The sequence below is a fragment of the Syngnathus leptorhynchus genome, chromosome 16 (genome assembly GCF_054491065.1).
Source record: "Syngnathus leptorhynchus isolate UIUO chromosome 16, UIUO_Slep, whole genome shotgun sequence".
NCBI classification, from domain to species: Eukaryota; Metazoa; Chordata; class Actinopteri; order Syngnathiformes; family Syngnathidae; genus Syngnathus; species Syngnathus leptorhynchus.
The window spans coordinates 7,260,925-7,281,275 of NC_141210.1; the positions used below are offsets into that span (position 1 = coordinate 7,260,925).

The window sequence follows — 20,351 nt, forward strand, 5'->3', positions numbered from 1 at the left end:
CAAGGTTTTTAAAAGCATCCAGGATTTTTTTTTTTTTTTGTCCGTCAGCATCTTTTCAGTTCATGCAATTGGTTATTATCTGCACTACTTGCCTGCTCCTGTCTCCTGGAAATTTAGACTTAATGACCTCGCTCACATCTGAGGGTCAAGCTCATCTCACAGTCTTGTTGAGACTTTGACCTTTAACCCCCTCTCTCCCCCCTCCACTTGTGTGCTGATCAATATCTCCTTTCAACAGCGCTGTGATTATCTCACCGTTTAAGATTCACATTCTCGACCCGTCTCCTGTCTTTATTTAGCTTCTCTTAAACGAGGTGTCCTTGCAGATCAAGATCATCTATACATGGTCCTCCATATTTAACACCTATATTGAAACTTTTTTTTTTTTCTCCAGATGTGTGCTGGCGTTAAATGATGAAAAGGATGAATGGAATTAGCAACAGCAGTTTGAAGTCCCCTGAAAAAAAAAAAACTTTTACCAGCCCCGTGTACAAACCGATTAAAGGAGTCATAAAAGAAACTAATGAAAGTCGTGAGCGCTATCGTTTCCCGCCACCGGTGTCCTCTGTGAACAGAAAAAAAAAAAAAAAAAAAAAAGGAAGCTAATTTAAAACATGTTGACCGGGATACATTGTGTCAAGTCAATGACAGTAAATCAAAGCTTGGGGCCAAATATTGTTCCCTAACCTTGTCCCGCTCTCATTTACAGGATGACGACTCCATGTTCTTTCAATTTGGCCCCTCCATCGAGCAGCAAGCATCAGTCATGCTCAACATCATGGAGGAGTATGACTGGTACATCTTCTCCATCGTTACCACATATTACCCGGGTTACCAGGACTTTGTCACAAAGGTAACGGTCAGAACAAGACATTAAAGAGCATCACTGAAATGTTCAATATTAGCCCCGCTGGAGATAAAAATGAACCAACTGTCGAGTCCATTCATTTACAGTTCCCAGTCGGTTAATTAAGTCGGCGTTCCAAAATGGGCGAAATTGAAATCTTCACCCTTCCATGGATTGGTTCCAAATCACGGCACACTGGAGTGCTCCAAAATTGATTGTCCGAGTCGATAAGAATTTATTCCAGCTACCTCAATGGTGGGATGAGCTCCGACTTTCTATCACTCGCCGTTTTCAAGCCATAAAACTGAAAAAAATCGGGATAAACCATGACCACTCTTTTAGTAAAATCATTACAAATGCTAATTAATTGTCGATTGCTGATCTTTTTTGTTTTTACAAAATATGTTTCATTGCTCTCTAATGAGGCAGAAGAAGATTCCACTTGGTGCTCTTAGTTAAAACAGACTTCAGAAAAGTAACTCAGGCCCGCTTGGTCAATCTGAACAATTATTTTTGTGCCCCTCCAGATCCGAAGCACCATCGAGAACAGTTTTGTGGGCTGGGAATTGGAAGAAGTTTTACTCCTTGACATGTCTGTAGATGACGGCGATTCCAAGATTCAGAACCAGCTAAAGAAACTCCAGAGTCCCGTTATTCTTTTGTACTGCACAAAAGAAGAAGCCAACACTATTTTTGAGGTGGGCCATTCGGTCGGGATTACCGGTTATGGCTACACGTGGATTGTGCCCTCGCTCATCGCCGGAGACACTGACGTGGTTCCCGCCGAGTTCCCGACAGGTAGGAAATTTTAATGCAGTCTTTGGGGGGGGAAAAAAGATTTGATTTTCTAAGCCCAATCATGATTAGATGCCAGATTTTGAAGAGCATCATTTTGGCACGGGATGTTAACCTTCAGGGGGAGACATTTTGAATTGAAGCAGGAGACCTTGGTTGTGCCTTAGCGCTCGCTTTGGCCTCCGTAATTCAAAAACAAAATAGCGCCAATGGTTTTGATTTAGTGCAGACCTTCGGAATGCGGAATGGAACTTTTCAGTTTTTTTTATTTTTTTTTATTTTGCCTGTCTCACTGAGTTTAGTTTATGCATATTATTATATATAAGATGAAACTGAATCCAACATGCTGAATTTTGCCAATCAGACATGTTTTCTATTATTTCCCAACCAAATATTTTCCAGCATTTTTTTTTTTTGGCATTAATTTGCAGTGGGAATCACAGTTTGGATTCTTTGTAATTCCTGTGTTAAAACAAATGGAACGTTGCCTGACTTAAGTCAAGGAGGCGCCGCCATGTTTCACACTTGCAGTTTCTGGAACACACAAAAAAAAAAGTTCCAACTTTTTATCTCAGCTTTTTTGGGACACTCACACATGATTTACTGTATATGTTTTGCACGAGCTTGATTTGTGTGTTTTGTGTGCTAGCGACACGTCCTCCATTCAACTCTTCAAAGCCAACTTAAAAAATGTCTATCAGTGAGTTTGTCTCCCTTTCCCTCCACTTCATCAAATTTGATATATGACCGTATCAGTTATGCAAATGCCACAAGTTCCCTCTTGATTTATGAAGCCACCGAGAAAATCACGAGCCGCTCATGTGCTCGGTGCCTGGGTGATTTTTCAGTTAACACTGAGATATTACCAGATGAATCATAAGGGACATAATGACAGATAGAAGACTAAATGTTAGCTACTCATTTAATGCATGAAAAATCAAATGCAAACTGCACCAAGTATACATGACAAAAAGTATATCTATCACACAGAGATTCTTCGTAGCTTCTATCTCTTTGTTTTTAACTGTCATGAATACATGAATTGCACATGGTGTGTGTGTGTGGGGGGGGGGAGTGACTTATGTAACACCAGGGAGCAGTTTAGGGTTTTGATGTCTTGATCAAGGACACCACAGCCGTGGGGCGGGTGCTTTGGAGGGACGCGTCAACCCTCGTGAGAATCCGGGGGGGTACAATTTATAGCAATATAGAGCAGCAGCAGCAGAATGTTCCAATTCAAAACCAGCCCGGCCGAGATAAGGAATAAGATATTTTGGATTGATCCTCTAAGTTAGTCTTTAATATAAAAATGTAAGCGTGATATAAAATCTTTAATTTTTTTTTGCTTCCACTAAGATCATATAAGCAACCAATATTTGACAAATGCAAATTAGCTATGGAAAAAAAAAAATGTTGTCAGTTGATGCTGCCCTCCTTTCACACTGGGCTATGACATATTTTTGTTGTGACATTTTTAAACTTACCCTCAGAGATGTGCGCTTATTTCCTGGGTCCTAGCACTTAAAGCAAAAACGCATTTATTTTACATCTCATAATAAGTTCAAGTGCGTGTTGCAAACGTGTGGACAGTGCCGCGGTCCTGGAGGAAGAGAGCTGTCAATGGTGAAGCCACCACGAGGGAGGGGCGGGGGGGGGTACTTTGCTATGCCGCCTGTCTATTTCTGAACGCTGACATGCTACTGCACTTGGCTGACATGCGGTCATACACTGTCACACGGATGCCGACAATCTGATGGAGAGCCAGCGGGGCAGATTAAAAGGCAAACTGAGAGACAGATAGCCTGATAAATTGTTTTGAAGGCACTGCGCTCTTAGTTGAGAGCGCCGTGACCTCCATCCCTGAGGTGAGCCCAAACAAGAGGACCACTTAGAAGCTATCTCCACAAGTCAGAAGGGCGCATGCAGCGGAGAATTTGAGGATGAGACAATCCTCCTCCCTCTCACTTACCTTCTTGGAAATTTCCATATTTGTGGTTTCATCGATACCATTGATGAACTTTTTTTTTTGTATTACTGTTTTTTTTTGTTTTTTTTTTATTAGACCAACCTTGCCAAATCCCAGCCCACCTCAGGATCTATACTCTTTTTTTTTCCACTTAAAATACAAGAAAGCCAAATAACACCTACTGAAGAATGTTTTTCATCTGAAGTTTGGTCAGAATTCAAAATTGAGGACACACTTATTTGCATAAGCAGTAACATTCATTAAGTTAGTGCTAAAGCATATGTTTTAGCTCCAGCTGTTATGTGTCAAAGCTACAAAAGGACAAAATGTAACTTCCACCTTGACTGAACTTTTTCTTCAGCATCTAAAATAACACACCGCCCTAATGAGGACAAGTTTTGTTAAAAAAAAAAAGAATGGATGGATGTTTACAAAATAGACATCTTTGCGCTTAACCTTCCAAAATCCTGACAGTCCAAAATGATCGCTAATTTCAACATGATCTATGTGCCGTACTCAAATCAGTGTTTTGCAGAAGCCGCCGTCTCATCAATTACCGCCGGCGATCCGTCATGAGTTAATCATACGGGGTCAATAACAGCAGATTATATCAATGGATCTCATTACCAAAATGCCCAGTGTATTCTAATAGATGGAGCTCATTTTCAAAATAAATCAACCCCTCACATTGTGTGACTTTCAATTATCTCAGATTAATGCTATACGTCAACAAAATAACTTTTGTTTACATATCAACCAAAGCGGCACTTTTAATAGCCAATGGATGACGTGCAGGTTACATAAAAGGAAAAATGGACAATTTTTGTTTTTTTTTCTTCCCAAAGCGACAGATTGTAGAGAGAGAACAGCATTCGGGCACACAGAGAGAAGATAAACAGGCGCAGAGACAATACAAAGGCTAACAAATAGAGAGCGACAGTGCTTCAGACTGACAGATGGACAAACAGAACAAGGTGATAGATGCACAAAGTCTTGGAGCCTGTTCAAAAAGCAGATTCGTCTCATCTCTTCTCTCTCACCTCGCTCGTCATCTTGCACTGTTTACCTTTCGGATTTCAATCCTTCCTTAACTTTGACTCTGTTTAAATAAATCCATCTGGCGCCTTCTGGATCTTCTAATTGGTCTTTTCTCTGCTTGCAATCAAGGGCTGCTGTCCGTGTCCTACGACGAATGGGACTACGGCCTGGAGGCCCGCGTCCGTGACGGCGTGGCTATTATAACCATGGCGACGTCCACCATGATGATGGACCGAGGACCGCATACCTTGCTTAAGTCCGAGTGCCACGGAGCTCCCGACAAGAAGACCCCCATCTCGGGTAACCCTAATGAAGTCCTCAGGTGAGCAAAACACGACGTCCTTATCGGAATATTTTTTTTGTCCCTGTTGGCGCCATCATTTGGCGGATTTTATTGTCATTGAACAGGAATGTCCTTGGAGGAATGACAAAACCATAATCATAACCCTTCTGGCAAAATTAATAATGCTCAATTTTGATTGACATTAACCGAGGGGTATTCATTTAGTCATTTGTCTCTTATTGCGCTTTCATTTCATAGTATTGTAAAGCTGCCCCTTGTATAATATTGAGAGGGGATTGGATTAGACATCATTCTGACTCTCCAAACCCAATTAGGGGGTAGTTATTAAAATGCAGCATGAGCAGGATTTAGAAACGCTTTCTCTATTTGCATTGCACATTCCTGCACATAAATGAAACAAATATATTTTATTTTGTTTATTTGCCTATGTAGTTAAATAGGGCATAAAAATATTGGGTACAAAAAAAAACATGCACAAGAGTACTGGATTATTCCATGCAGGTGTTCCTATTAAAGTGGCGGTTTCGACCTGGTTTGTTGAAACCTCCACTCCCTAGACCACTAAAAGTTGCAGGAGATGCCGGTGCACATACCCAAACACCTTCAATCCCCCCGCATACTGTGATCATCCTCCCTCCATGTAATAATAGCCTGCCCTCACAAAAGCCTCCCTTCATAGGCGCCTTGCCGGGAAAATCCGAGCCCCCCCCTCAGCTGTCCGTCTCAACGGCGGCCCTTTTTGAACCGTCTGTGAAGCGCGACGCTCGCCGGTACTTTCCTCTCCCTGCGTCCTAATTGGTCCCAATGGCGTTTCAGTGGGCAAACACAAACCTCTGTCATGCTGTGCTCCAGAGCTCGGCACAGAATTATACGCGGTCGGGCCAGAGGCGGTATCACCTCGCGTGTCTTCTCCCGTCGTGTCTCCATGTGTGTGTGTGTTTTTATTTTAGTCAAGAAAGTCAGTGAAGGCTGAGCTGCTCAGTGTGTTTTTACCTGCACGGATTATGACCTCACTCGGACAACATGCCTCGACTCTTTCCCTTTTTTATTTTTTTTATTTTACCCCATAAAATGCGTGTCCATACAGATTTCACTCAAACAGATGTCACTAAGCCTTGACAATTATTTAAAGGTGTGGCATAGCCAAATGCTAGCTATCAGTGGTAATGCGAGTAACACTGTTAGCAAACAGGCTTTTAATCATAATGATGAAAAAAAAAAAAATGAATCGGGGTGTGGCGTACAAGATCTCTTAATGTTTTCCAAGTGTGCTTAGTGAAGTGGCCCGTAAGCGTGTGGCGCTTTCTCCTTCTCCATCCTCTCCAAAGCCAGCCTCTGTGTTTTGGACGTGCAATCTCATAATCAACTTAGCGTTGTCGTTGATTAGATCAGTTCCGAGCCGCGCGAAGATCCTTCGCCCCCTTGCTGCTTTAACCAAATTTAGGTGGCGATAACCTTTGTCTTCAAGAGATTATCAATCGGATGCAGTCTATGAAGTCGAAAGCGAACGGACGCTCGCCAGCATAGGCGGCCATGACGGTTCGTCGCTAAGTCATGGAACGAGGAGCGGAGAAACGACTCAATGAAAGGCGGCCTTACTCTCCTGTAAAAGAAATGAATGCAGACGCATAAATGCTTCTGTGCAGGACAGCGAGGTCGCTGAATGGTTTCAGAATGAAAAGGATGCGAGTCAATCGACCTATTTCGACATCATTGCGTAACACTTGTGGGAGATTTTTGCATCGCTAGCCGCATCTTTCGAACGAGAGCATCTTTTGCCAGATTGCTCCCGCTCAGGTTGCTTTCCCCACTTGGTTTTGGATCTTCTATTTCATTGGCCAGCCATCTGTAGCTCAAACGGGCCTGATTATCAGTCATAACTAATTCTCTATTCTCTGAGTGTCTGCAAGAAATAGGTCCTGAAAACAAACCATGGAAAATTGATTGAACCCGGCAGCTGAAAGGAAGACTAATCGGCAAACTAGTGGAATTGGATTAGAAATTGTTCTGACTCTCAAAAACTAATTAGGAGTAGTTATTAATCTGTAGAAATAGAAAGAGCATGATTCAGAAAGCGCTCGGTCTATTTCCTGTTTTCTTTTTAGTCTGAGCAGCCGCATCTCAAATTACCCTCCTGAGCGATAAAAGCGCACGCTCCGTTTCTAGTGGAACATATTTTTGCTCAATTGCGAGGAAGTCACATCGGTTCAGGGAGAGCAGGCAATCATCACGACGAGTTCCGCGGGGTCAACAAAACCTGTTCGATTTTTGCTTTCAAGCTGTAACGCATGACTTTGAAATGGTTCCATTCACATTTGCAGCCAAAGGTTGGACTTTTCAAACTGACCTGGTTTGTACTCTATTGGGTGAGTTTAGAAACAAGCAAAACTGAGTGCTGTCCAAATTTGTGATTGTCCCGCCTTGTCTTATAAGGATCAAATTAAAAGATTCATAGAAAAGCTTAAAATACTGACAGAATACTTTAAAATAAAAATAAAAAATGAAAACCCATTTTTTAATTTAAATTTACAAATTTTAAATAGATTTTTTTAATTTGTCAACGCATTTTTAATTTAAAGTTATAAAATTATTGTTTTTTTTTTAAATGATTATCTGAAGTAATTTGCATTCCAAATGTTTTGGCAAAGTTAGTTTTAGTATTCATTCTTTTATATCCAAAAGTAATCTAAATAAAGCAACCAGTGCAGGACAAAAAAAAGGACGCAGCACATTATGTGAAGGTCACAACTATACGTGAATAAAATCCACAGTACGCAGCTCTGGGGTATCCTGACAAGGGAAAGATAACGGCGGGAAGAAGAGGAGGAGAAGAGGAGCACAAAGAGAGCATAAGAACAGAACGAGGCAGCGATGGAAACGGACGAGCGAGGGGATCACGAGTTTGACAGCGGGGCCGCTGACCTCGCATGCCGTGGACACGTTCCAAATGAGTTTGAACTTGGAAAGGTGTCAAGTGCTTCTGAAGCTCTCTGGACCTTTTTGAACTTGGTATGTGTGTGTTTGTAAAAATGTGTTGTAACCCTAGTGAGCTGCGCAATGAGTGTGTGCCATGTGCACCTGCGTATATGTGTGTGTTTATGTAGATGTGTGTGCGAGCGTTTGCTCTTGACTGGAACTCGATCAGGGTGTTCCTGCTTATTTTTAGTCTTTTAATGCTCTCTATTTTTATTGTAATCTCCTGTTTTCCTCCTACTTTCCTCTTTGGGTTTATTCCGCTATCCTGTCGTCTTATCTTAACCCCGCATTTTTGTATGTCCCTGTTTGTTTAAGTACTTGAACGAAAAATAGCACTCCATCATTGTTAGTAATGAATTACTATTTTGGGAGGATACAATTGAAAAGACTCAAATGTTAATCGAATTTCAATTGCATTGCTCTTTTGGGTGTGTCCCCCTTGGCCACCTGGGGGCAGTATAATGCATCAGAAACACCTCAGATCTTCTCAGCTCACCTGTGCAAATGTTAGTTATTCTTTGCAGAGGATAAGGAATATATGACTTAACTTTATTGTCTGTCCTCATATGATGCTCCACCGTTTTTGTTCAGTGTGTTGCTTAAAGAGTTAAACACAGACACATCGCGTAGTGTGAATGCAGTAAAGGTACAGTATGTTACAAACAGTGTAAATATATTTAAAAAAAATAATAATTCCCCCCACAGTGACAAATGGCCCATTTTCCAATGGGCTCCTTTATGCAAATCTAATAAGTACATTGAGCCACAGTAATTGCTAAGGAGCGTAATTCATGACTAATTTATTCTGGGGTTAATTTATTGAAACTGACTTATCAATATTTCACACTGCTCCATTATTCACATGAGAACATGCGCTGAAACGTATCTGTGTCAACCCGTGAATTTTGTCGAGCGAGTGGCTGTTTGTGTGTTTTTTGCATTTTGTGCTTCCATGTAAATGGGAACAAGAGCATTAATGAGGGAAATTGCGCGAGCGCCTCAATTGTTTTCGGAATGCCTCGCTGTACTTTTAATACACGTGCGGTGAGCCGCTGCTCTTCTATTTCATCACAGGCTACGCATGACACTTCTTTTCATTCCAATTGATGATGTTGGCAGCACATCGTGGCATTTAGTGGGTGCCCAATTCAATATCATTTGCTACAATTTCACGTCACAAAATAAAGGGAGGAGGCTGCGCTCCAAGGAATACACTGAGAGTTACCATGGCAACCTCTGTCATCTAGTTTTAAGCAAGGCATGATGACACGCAGCAGGACCTGCGGGATCTGACCAGATTCATTTGGGACAAAAAAAGTGGTTCACAAAGGGAACCTATCATTTCAATGCCTTTCATAATTTGAAAATGCAAACTTGAAAAAAATCACACTAAACCAAACTGACTAGTCATGGGAATTTTGTGTATATATTATATATGTATAATAATATCTTATGTATATATCATAATAATATATTTTATATATATGTATATATTATATATATATTTATAAAAAAAATTTCTCAACATGTCAGAGTGCAGCTGTTCAGTTCTACCCACACTTCTATACATTACATATAATCACACTAATACCTTATCGGCAGCGATAGCAACAATATAATGTAAGAAGAAGACACTTGAATTATGACACGCAGTCCTCTTCCCCTTATTTTTCTCTGAATCCCATCACACTGTCTCGGTCTCGTTCCCGCCCACCCTCCGAGAGATTACCGTTACCATAGTGATGCAGCAGATTGGCTCGGAAGTCGCAGTGGTTGTGGGTGCCATGGCAACACACATATGCTTGTGTGTGGGACGCCCAAACATGCCATCGCAAACAATGCATGGTGGTTTGTACCAATCGCCCGCTCTGTCGAGATTAAAGGGGCCACGGCGTCAAGTCATTTTGTAAATGGCCTCTGATTTATTCCATGCACTTTGTATCGGTGCCAAAGCTCTGTGGGATGGGGCCATGTGCAGGACACGCGGAACTCGCCGCTATCGAAAAGATCAATTATTAATACAGGAAATCAAATAAATAGGCTAGCATTAGCATCATTGCGGAATGATTGGCTAAAACATTCCAGTCTGCAAATCTAATCTCGATATCTAGGATGGATGGGTAGATTGATTTTTTTTTCCTCTCGTACATATTTCATCTACATACAATATATACGGCAGCCATGGTTATGAGGTAGAATGTTTCCATGGAAACTGTCACAGAGGAGGGGGGGGGCGGTCGGGTGGGTGCGAGACCGAGAGTAAAGGGTGAAGAGCGAAAGAATCCAGAAAGAGTGTTTTTTTTTTTTTTTGCCTGTTTATATCTCTCCGAGGAACCGTTCGAGTTTTCGACTCCATGCTTGAGCACATTGCGGTTGTCATGTAAGGACACACTTTCAAAAGGAGTGTGTGTGGCTGTGCGAGATTTCAGATCACCTGACAAATGTTCCCATCTACACACACACACACGCACGTTCGCTATGATCGCAATATGAGAGTGCACTGTGTGTGTTGTGTAGTTGAAATTATTTCACCTGACAGGAACAATGCTGCTTTTGCTGGCTTTCTGCTCCTCCACCACACAAACACACACTGACAGAAGCAGACATACTGCATCGCACATATACCGCAAGGGAATCGTTTCAATTCATTCCAGAGAGGGATTTCTTGATTGTTAATTTGAAGATCTGTTATTAGAAACTGTAAAAAAATATATATTTGTATTTTTTTTTTGTATGCAATTCAGCCATTCAGATGTCCCTGAGCAGACCTCAACTCCAGCGAGCTCAAGTTGAGTTCAGCTTGTCACGGTACAATTTGGGACAGTAAATCCTCGTCTGGCTTGTGCTTCTCGAGCGGGGTGTGAAATCAGGGATGGCGATTAGCTTTTTCGCTTACGTAAATAGTGTGACATCACTAGGCGTGTGACGCAATGCAACCTGCTGATGCATTCAGGAACCTGAGAGATAAATAAAGGGTAGCAATGTGTGACAACCATCAATTTGTGGCTTTTTGTTTTTGGTTCGGCACATTTTGTGTTCTTGACATTTGTTTCCCCTTGTGTGATGGAACTGCTGCTTCTCTATCAGCATATCGCACTCTTGGCAGTGTTTTTTTTTTTTTTTGTACTCTACCACTGTGGATGCGGCTTTTTATTTAACTCATTCACTGCCGACCCAGTTAATATCTTTGACGTCTATAACCGTCAATGGTACTGAATGAGTTGTCGGTTGAGTTTGTAAAATACACTCAAATAATAATAATAATAATACAATCTCATTTGGTTTTCTACACTCAGGTACCTAATGAATGTGACGTTTGAGGGCCGAAATCTGTCGTTCAGTGAAGATGGCTACCAGATGCACCCCAAGCTGGTCATCATTCTGCTCAATAAGGACAGACAGTGGGACAGGGTAAGTTTGTCGTGGACTTTTTAATTTTGCAAGTCACCAAAAGCAAGCAAACAATCAATCAGACAAACTAAATGCTCCTGTGTTATAATTATGAGACAGAAAGTGACAGTAAGTTAGTTTAGTGATTGAAGCGGCTGATGTGGAGATAAAGATCTGATTCGCTCATCATCACGTTTTGGAGTTTTTAAGCCCAAAGCTTTCCAGGCGCCATACTGATTAGATATGATCAAAATGGTCAAGGTGCCTTTGAGCGGCACGCTGCGGCACACGCTCCGAAGTGATGCTTCTGAATGAATATTTGCCAAAGCTGCTAATTAGCAATTTTATTTTGAGGCTGTTTTGAAAGTAAAGGGAGAGAAAAGTAAGAACCAACTTAAGGGCCCCCTGACTTGAAACAATGAAGGAAAATTTCTTTAACTGATGGAGAAAATCCAGATGTGTCAAGTCATAGGTTCATAATCCCGAGACACGCTGTCACATCCAAAAACGAACCCAAAACGAACGCCACCTGCAAAGTTGCTGCACGGACCCGCCTCTTCCTTCTCTTCGTCCTCGTAGCTGACTTCTATGACTCTTCCTCTTCTCTATTCTTTGTATTTCTCCGTCTTCTACCCCTCCAATCTATATTCTGTCCTCTGATCAGAGAACAAGGTGAGCGTCTCCCCTTCTGTCTCTGCTGTCTTTGCCCCCCCCCCCCCTCCTTCTCGTTTTCACTCATGTTTAATTCTCAGCTTGACTTCCATCCGAACTGCTTTTGTGGATCCTAATGAGTTCCGAGCTCTTACAAGCGTCCTTTCTGGCACCTTCTGAATGAGTGTGAAGAGTGTCCAGTCGTGTTCAGCGCCCCATCTGCGTCTTTGTCTATATTACACTGACTCATGTTTGTCGAAGTTCATGCCAAGTTCCCCGCAGTGCAATGATGACTCTACAACCCGATGCCGTCGTTCCTGTTACGATTCCCATTGCGTGGCCTCTGATTGGACGATCCAAAGCCGGTTCCATCTCCATAAGTACACTTGAAGGAACCGGCATCAGCAGAGTGCTGTCATGTGACCGGCAACTGGGGAAATGGACTAATTGATGACTCTTGGTTGGAGGAGAGCCACCAGGGCTTGGCCCGGTCCTTCAGCCGTACAGCTGGACCCTCCTCCCTCCACAGAGGAGGCAACAGTTTGCATCTGAATGAGTTTCATAGCCAGCTGGTCATGTGACTCTCCCACTCCATCCATTTTCTGTCTCGTCATTCGTTGTTTCTCAATTTAAATCGCCATTTTGCATTTTTTCGCCCTACAGGTAGGCAAATGGGAAAACGGTTCCCTCTCGATGAAGTACCACGTGTGGCCTCGCTACGAACTCTATGGTGGGATTGCAACCAGGGAAGATGACCACCTGTCCATCGTGACGCTGGAGGAGGCTCCTTTCGTCATCGTGGAGGACGTGGACCCGCTGAGCGGGACTTGTATGAGGAACACTGTGCCCTGCCGCAAACAGATCAAAACATTGTGAGATGCTTCAATTATGGCTTATTTAAAGCTATGATATGAAATTGTAATTAGTTTAGGTTAAATAATCTCCACTCTGCTCTGTTTAATTATGACATCATTTGCCTGAGGGCAATGGAAATCACGCATTTTAATTTCATCTACTACATATACAGGAATCAGACCAAGGAGTCGGGGATTTACATCAAGCGATGCTGTAAAGGTTTCTGCATTGACATCTTAAAGAAGATCGCCAAGTCAGTCAAGTTCACTTACGACTTGTATCTGGTTACCAATGGCAAGCATGGCAAGAAGATTAATGGAACGTGGAATGGCATGGTGGGAGAGGTAAGGAGTTTTATTTTTCTTTATTCCAATTTATGATTCCAGCTTTATGAGAAAAGCTCCAGCAAGAATTTCTTTCATTTATTTATTTATTCCAAAATGCCCTTCCTGCTCGGAAGTATACGGACATTGTTTTGGTTTGAATAAACCTGGCCAGAATTGCAATTATGTACGTGTGGGCGAAGGTGAAGAAAAAAAAAAAAAGTGTCTGCCTTTCTTCCCAAAGGCCAAATGAACTCTTCTATATTTAGCTTTGCCGTCAAAAGGATGAATTTCCTCATGGAAATTTGTTTTCATACCTTCAATTTCCAGCAGCCCAAAGCGATTCGGTCAGTGGGCTCTTAACATCCCATAATAGACCCCGGTCCCGGTCAAAGCTCGCTGTCAGTTCTCGTACATCAACCCGTTACAGCGAGATGCACTTTTGCTGTCTGGCCAGTGGTTTGGTAATGAAGGAAAAAGTAAGCAGATCAATAGCAGCTCAAAGGTCACAGGTTGAAAACGTAGCTGTGTCTCATCACAAGTCTGCATAACCTTCACAATGTGTCCATTCCCCCCTCCCCGCTATTCAATTTATATTAAAGTGACCCATTTAGTCTATTATATAAAGCCATTTAAGCTACACTGCTGGGCTTTAGTGTGCACCGAGCTATAAGTGTGCTCACCTGTAATAAACGCCATCACCCTTGCTAAAAGCGTCATAATGTGCTGTCTTCTTCCTAGCCTCACCGATAAATGGTCATTAGGATCGGGGGGGAGGCGCCATTTGTCAAACTTGCTATTTTGCTCTCCCCCCAACACACACACACACAAAAGCATATAAACCAGAGATGAGCAACTTATATTTTTCCTAATGCGTATATAAGATGCACTATGCTAATCTAAAAACAAAGATATTATTGAACAGCATATCAAAATGAAGTGCACAGACGTACGTTGGGTATTTTTTCATAAAAATCAACGTACTCAAATTTAACCATTATTGAGGTATAATTCCGCATATCATTAAAAGCCACAGATTTTTTTTTTCCTTGCTCATGTAATGTAGAGCAATATAAGATAATAGTATAAATGCACCTAAGCCATGTCTTCCATCTAGTGGTGAATGGTAATATTACAACTTAAAACCACAGTTGACCCTTGGATATTCTCCGTTTTTCACTGGCAAATTTGCATTTACGCAGATTTTATTTATTTATTTATTTATTTATTTATTTATTTTACCACATACACACCCATGCGCACCATGCTGTTGCATCTCTCTGGCGGATGTCGACTATCTTTGTCCTTCTCCAGTTGGAAAGTCGCCAAAATGACAGTAGATTTCAAACTCTTAATGGACTGAGATCTGGACACACACGTGCCTACACACACACACATGCACCCATTTGGGGACGTGCCCCAACACTCTCTTGAACACTTTCTGAGATCACTTAAGGCCTTTCATAAGACAATAGATCAAAATGAGAAGGGGGGGGGGGTGTTGGTTGGAGGCGGGCAATAATTGCTTCTAGTTTTTCTTCACTTCAGCAAGTGTCAGAGATTACATTACCATTCATACTTTTCATCGAAAATCTTCTTGGCAATAAGATAATGAGTTAGGCCACCCAAGACACACACCAGCTGAGACACACACTCGCACAAACTTCCATCCTTGCTCACTCATTCTCAATAACACCCACATGGGTCACTTTCATAACACGGAGAGAACATGTCGTAGGAGGGAGATGGAGAGAGCAAATGGAAAGAGAGAGCGAGAGAGAGAGGAAGTAAGTGCACTGCTACACGAGCTTCTTCTTCTTCTTCTTCTTCTCCCCCGGGGTGACGTTGACACGTTTAGGCACACAGGTGGACATGCGCGTCGACGCTTCCTCCCGACAAATAAGTCTGCAAATACACACACACAAACAGCGTCAACCGGGCCGAGTCGATTGTCTTTCTGCCTGTGAGCGTCCGCTTCACAGGTGGGGAACAAAGGTTGGGTAGCATCGCTTGGTGACTCACTCATGCACAAGCACACAAAGTCTCTTTGCACACACTGGAGCTTTGACTCATGCACACTTTATTAATTCGATAGTCTCGGGCCACTTGAACACAAATTGGGGGCTAAATATACTACCTTTGGCGGACTGCGGAGAAGTAGAAGTAGGACAGGTATTGGGATGCAGTTCTGACCTAATGTGATAACCTACTTTTTTCCTCCTCTCCTCGCCCTGATGGGCAGTAAGAGAGTCCGCCTCCCTCTACTACAATGATTAATATTTCATTTCAAACAATGTGAGGAGATCCAAAATAAGAACAACAATTGGATTGGTCTATTTTAGAGGGCCAATCAGCTCTCATTATGATGCAGTGGATATCTTAACAGTAACCACACCTTCCTTCATTTTTAGCGGTGAAGCTAGGTTTGAATTTTTTTTTTTAATTTAAAGCCGACTCGCTCTGTGCGGTTGCTGGATATCACGATGTCTAGACGGGTGTTATTATGCTCTGATTGCAAGGTCTGAGCTCTAAAAACCTAATAGTTGCCCCTGATATATTACATCATTGAACATATTTCAGTCTCTCATTTCCAGGGATAATAATAGAAGCGTCGACAACAGACTTGATTTTTTTAATTTTTTAATTGATAAAATGACAAATTCAATATTTCTTTTAATATATCAAAATTGTTTTTTTTAAATGACACCACAGATAAAATCAATATATTTTTTTATATATTATTAAAATATCATTAAAAGTTGTTGATTATTAGTACAATACTATTTTATTTGAGTACAACTGACTAATTTATATTTTATACAGGCTGCTGCATGTAGATTTTCCGAAATGAAGTTGTAATTTCTTGACAGTTTGGATCCATATGCCTTCCAGTGTCCATTTTCCATGGACCTACTAATTTATACAGACGTTCAGGTGTTCGATGGCAACCAGCGTGCCGTGACACATTACTGTAATGTGCCATGAGAGATCATCAGGTGCGCCACGGCAAATTATCCAATTCTGCTTAATTGATGCGATAAATCTATGCCAGCGACGCCAAGTGACAGGCAGAAACCATTAAATGCTCTTCCACTAGATGGCTGAGGTTACATAATTAACCCGTGTATCCATTTGTTGTGACATTTTTCTTTGTTTATGTGCCACGAGACTTTTTTTCCCCAATGCAAAATATACACCCCGGGTCGATAAAGTCTGCAATCCGGAACCAAAAGTCTCCGTCCTCTATTGTCCAGGTGGTGTTAAAAAATGCCCACATGGCTGTCGGTTCCTTGACCATCAACGAGGAAAGGTCAGAGGTCATCGACTTCTCAGTCCCATTCATCGAGACCGGCATCAGCGTCATGGTCTCCCGTAGCAACGGCACCGTTTCACCTTCTGCCTTCTTAGGTGAGCAATGTTTTTATTGTTCTCCTCTGTTCTGGATATTGTCATAAAACTACCGGACATGGCAATGCATTGACTCAAATCTTATATTCCACAGTTTATTCATGTGTTATTATTCTTGCACTCTGCCCTTTTCTTCCCACTCATTTCTCCTACTCGTCCTTCCTTTTCTCAATCTGGCACGCCATACTTGCATATCTCTATTTCACTTACCTCCTTTTTTTCTTTTCATTCTGTTTCCCCTTCATTTCTCAACATCACCCCTCAATTTTCTGGCTCCCCACGACCTCCCTTTGGTGTCTTTTTTTTCTTATCACCGTGGGTCCAAACCCCCTCCCTGGTCTCCCTTCATCTTCCCCTCTTCTCTCCCTCTCTTTTTGCCGGCTTGCCCTCCAGAGCCCTTCAGCGCGGATGTGTGGGTGATGATGTTCGTGATGCTGTTGCTGGTGTCAGCATTTGCCGTGTTCATTTTTGAGTACTTCAGCCCCGTGGGCTACAACCGCTGTCTGGCTGACGGCAGAGGTGAGGCTCCTCCCCCAAATCAACGCACAGCGCACACATACCACAGTAGATGCGCAAACAAGAAGGAGATGTGCCGGTTTGCATCACTTGGAGACATTTAGCGTGTTTTTGAATGCTTCATTTTTAGTGGGCGTCAATTACTATACAGTAGCGCCATAATAGTGGTGTCAAAAATAAAAATAATGTATAAAAATAAAATAAAATAAAATAATATAAATAAATAAATCATGAATAAATAAATAAATAAATAAATAAATAAATAAATAAATAAACATAAAAAGTAATAAAGTGACTCATTGCATTTTTTTTGCCACACTTCTCTGTTGAATATATTTTGTGCAGAGAGCTACAGACATGCGCAAAAATATCAAAGCCCGCCTCCACACGGAGACCAGCAGTCCTTTGCTTATTTCATCCCCCTTCTCTTCCTCCTCCTTCACGTTTGCCCTTTTCATCATTTACAGGTGTTGTGTGCTCTGCTTTCAACGCGGCGTCAGTGCTCTTACCTCCACACAGTCCATTTGCAAGTTATTTGCATACATTTCCATGCTGCTTAAAAAATTCCTCTTCGCACTGACAGCGAAAGGGGGGGCTAGTTTTGTGTCAGATCTTCCAAGCCGCCAGGCCACCTCACATGGCTATATTTAGACATCTGTCTCGCTCTTCTTTCCATTCCAACTTCAGCAAAATGTAAGGATGTTCTCATCCTTAACTGCTCTATCTGAGCCTTAGTTTTAGTTTTTTTTTATCTGCATGTTGCACCAAAGGAGTTTGGAATCACACAGATCGAAGTTTGGACACAAAGGACTCCAAACAACAATACTGGATATCAATGGCTGCAGATTGCATAGTCTCCACTCCACTTATGTAACTGACTCTCTCACAAACTTTACAAAAGAGAACATTTGGCACAACAAAGTCTGTTTGTCCATGAACAAAGCCCCCCCCCCCCCCCATCGCATCACAATGCAAACCCACATGGAGGGCACGGATACTGTCTGCCTCCTTGTCATGTCCCCTCGCTCTCCCTCTCACACACACACACACACACACACGCTCACGTTCACACTTACTCACACAAACATTACAATTCAACTGCTATATCACTCCATAATGAGTAGAGGGAGACAGTCTGCTCTCAGTTCATGACTCAGAACTAATTAAATAGTTTATTCATTACGACACAATTCGTGATCATAATCGCCATATACTTGATAGTGTGTCAAATAAATGGACATGTCACTCAATTTATGCAGATGACTACAATTTAGGAGAACTGTACCAGACATACAGTACCTGCGTTTTATCTATCAAGCTGATTTTTGTTTTTATTATGTTGCCGCTGGATACTGTGGACAAAATTATTCGAAACACATTTGAATGTTAACTGCAGTTTGCCTTGGTAGGAAGACATTCAATAATAATAATAATAATAATAATAATAAAACTTATTATTATTATTATTGTTGTTGTTAGCATTATTATCATGAAATGACTATTATTATTATTGTTGTTGTTACTTTGGTGTGAAAACTAATATTTATGCAGGGACGGAACATCAGATAACCGTAAATGTTTCCTGTATTTGACCCCAGAGCCGCACGGTCCATCCTTCACCATTGGCAAAGCCATCTGGTTGTTGTGGGGTCTGGTCTTCAACAATTCTGTGCCGGTGCAGAACCCCAAAGGTACCACCAGCAAGATCATGGTCTCAGTGTGGGCCTTCTTTGCTGTCATCTTCCTGGCCTCCTACACTGCCAACTTGGCCGCCTTCATGATCCAGGAGGAATACGTGGACCAGGTAACGGGACTCTCGGACAAAAAGGTAAGATGGTCGTCTAATTTGCGTCTTTCTCATTTGCTCCTCATGAAGAATTTTTTTTTTTGACACACATCTTCTGCTTTCCATCTTTAGTTCCAAAGCCCCAACGACTTCTCGCCTCCCTTTCGGTTCGGCACGGTTCCGAATGGGAGCACAGAGAGAAACATAAGGAACAACTATCCCGAGATGCACTCCTACATGACCAAGTTTCATCAGAGAAATGTCAACGAGGCTCTTCAGAGCCTCAAAGCCGGGTGAAGATTTTTTTTAATATTGCGTCTCGGTGTACCTAATATTGTGACCGTTGAGCATGACATCTCCACCAACCACACTGTGTGCAAACTGTCTGGAAGTCTATTCCACTTATCACCAGCTTAGTGCTATTTAGCAGGTTAATTGGAATGTTGTAGCTGCGATGTCTCGCTCCTAAGTGCTAATTAAGTCTAACCTATCTCTCTTCCGCTGCTTCTTTTTTCATTAGCAAACTAGACGCTTTCATTTATGACGCGGCCGTGCTGAATTACATGGCCGGCAGAGACGAGGGCTGCAAACTGGTGACCATCGGCAGCGGCTACATCTTCGCCACCACCGGTTACGGCATCGCCATCCAGAAGGAGTCGCTTTGGAAGAGACACGTGGACCTGGCCATCCTGCAGCTCTTCGGAGACGGTGAGACGCGGCGGCGCTCATCTGTTTTCTGTCCACATCTCAATGCGCCGAGCGGACCAAGGGCAATCCGCCTTTACATCATAAGCGAAGGGAGCAGATTGTTCACGAGGAGGTTCTGTTCTCGGAATGATTTATTGAAACATCCGCTCACATTGAATTTTCAAATAAGACGATTATGGCCGACCCCCGTAAGGAAGGAAGGATTCAGACAGCTCTTGAGGGAAATTAAACCTCCTAACACCTTGGAATGACTGCAAGCCAATACTCTCTAAAATGTTTCAAAAGCGAGATAGCGTTAGCTCATTGTGATCACACATCAAACGTCTTCTTTGGATTTATTGTCCCCCCTCAGCACAACTCAGAGGTTACGTCAGATTTATAGTCGTCTTCCCGCCATTGCTGCATTGTTTTTAGGGGTGTGCGCAAAACACAGCTCACGGTATTATTTGCTTTCCGACGACATCTTTTTTTTGCTACGAATAACCCAATGGAGGTTGCTCATTTGGGGATTATAGTTTATGATTTCAAATGACTAAAGGGAAGAAAATTCAATTTAATTGCGGGTTAAGTTCAGTCCTTGCTTTCAGGGGATTGGACAACCATATTTGGAGCCTAGCAGCCATCCATTTACTATACTGCTTAGCTCGGACCCGGTCATAAGGAGCTGTAGCCTATTCCGGCCGACCTCAGGCAAAAGGCCAGCTACACCTTGTAAAGGTTGCCAGTCAATCACAGAGTACATCAAGACAAAGTGGAAATTGAACCCACTCAGAAGTGTCTAAGCCTTT

At 42.2% G+C, this 20,351-nt stretch overlaps 1 protein-coding gene across 1 annotated transcript in view; it reads left to right on the forward strand.

Annotated features, from left to right (window-relative positions):
• grin2ba (glutamate receptor, ionotropic, N-methyl D-aspartate 2B, genome duplicate a) overlaps nucleotides 1–20,351 on the forward strand; it is a 62,526-nt gene that overhangs the window by 35,982 nt on the left and 6,193 nt on the right. Inside the window, exons 5-15 of the mRNA XM_085933664.1 lie at nucleotides 710–853; nucleotides 1,375–1,645; nucleotides 4,776–4,968; nucleotides 11,223–11,337; nucleotides 12,631–12,839; nucleotides 12,995–13,166; nucleotides 16,400–16,553; nucleotides 16,947–17,072; nucleotides 18,668–18,897; nucleotides 18,988–19,148; nucleotides 19,376–19,563. Coding sequence (XP_085789790.1) covers nucleotides 710–853; nucleotides 1,375–1,645; nucleotides 4,776–4,968; nucleotides 11,223–11,337; nucleotides 12,631–12,839; nucleotides 12,995–13,166; nucleotides 16,400–16,553; nucleotides 16,947–17,072; nucleotides 18,668–18,897; nucleotides 18,988–19,148; nucleotides 19,376–19,563 — 1,963 coding nt within the window. The remainder of the gene's footprint in view (nucleotides 1–709; nucleotides 854–1,374; nucleotides 1,646–4,775; nucleotides 4,969–11,222; nucleotides 11,338–12,630; nucleotides 12,840–12,994; nucleotides 13,167–16,399; nucleotides 16,554–16,946; nucleotides 17,073–18,667; nucleotides 18,898–18,987; nucleotides 19,149–19,375; nucleotides 19,564–20,351) is intronic.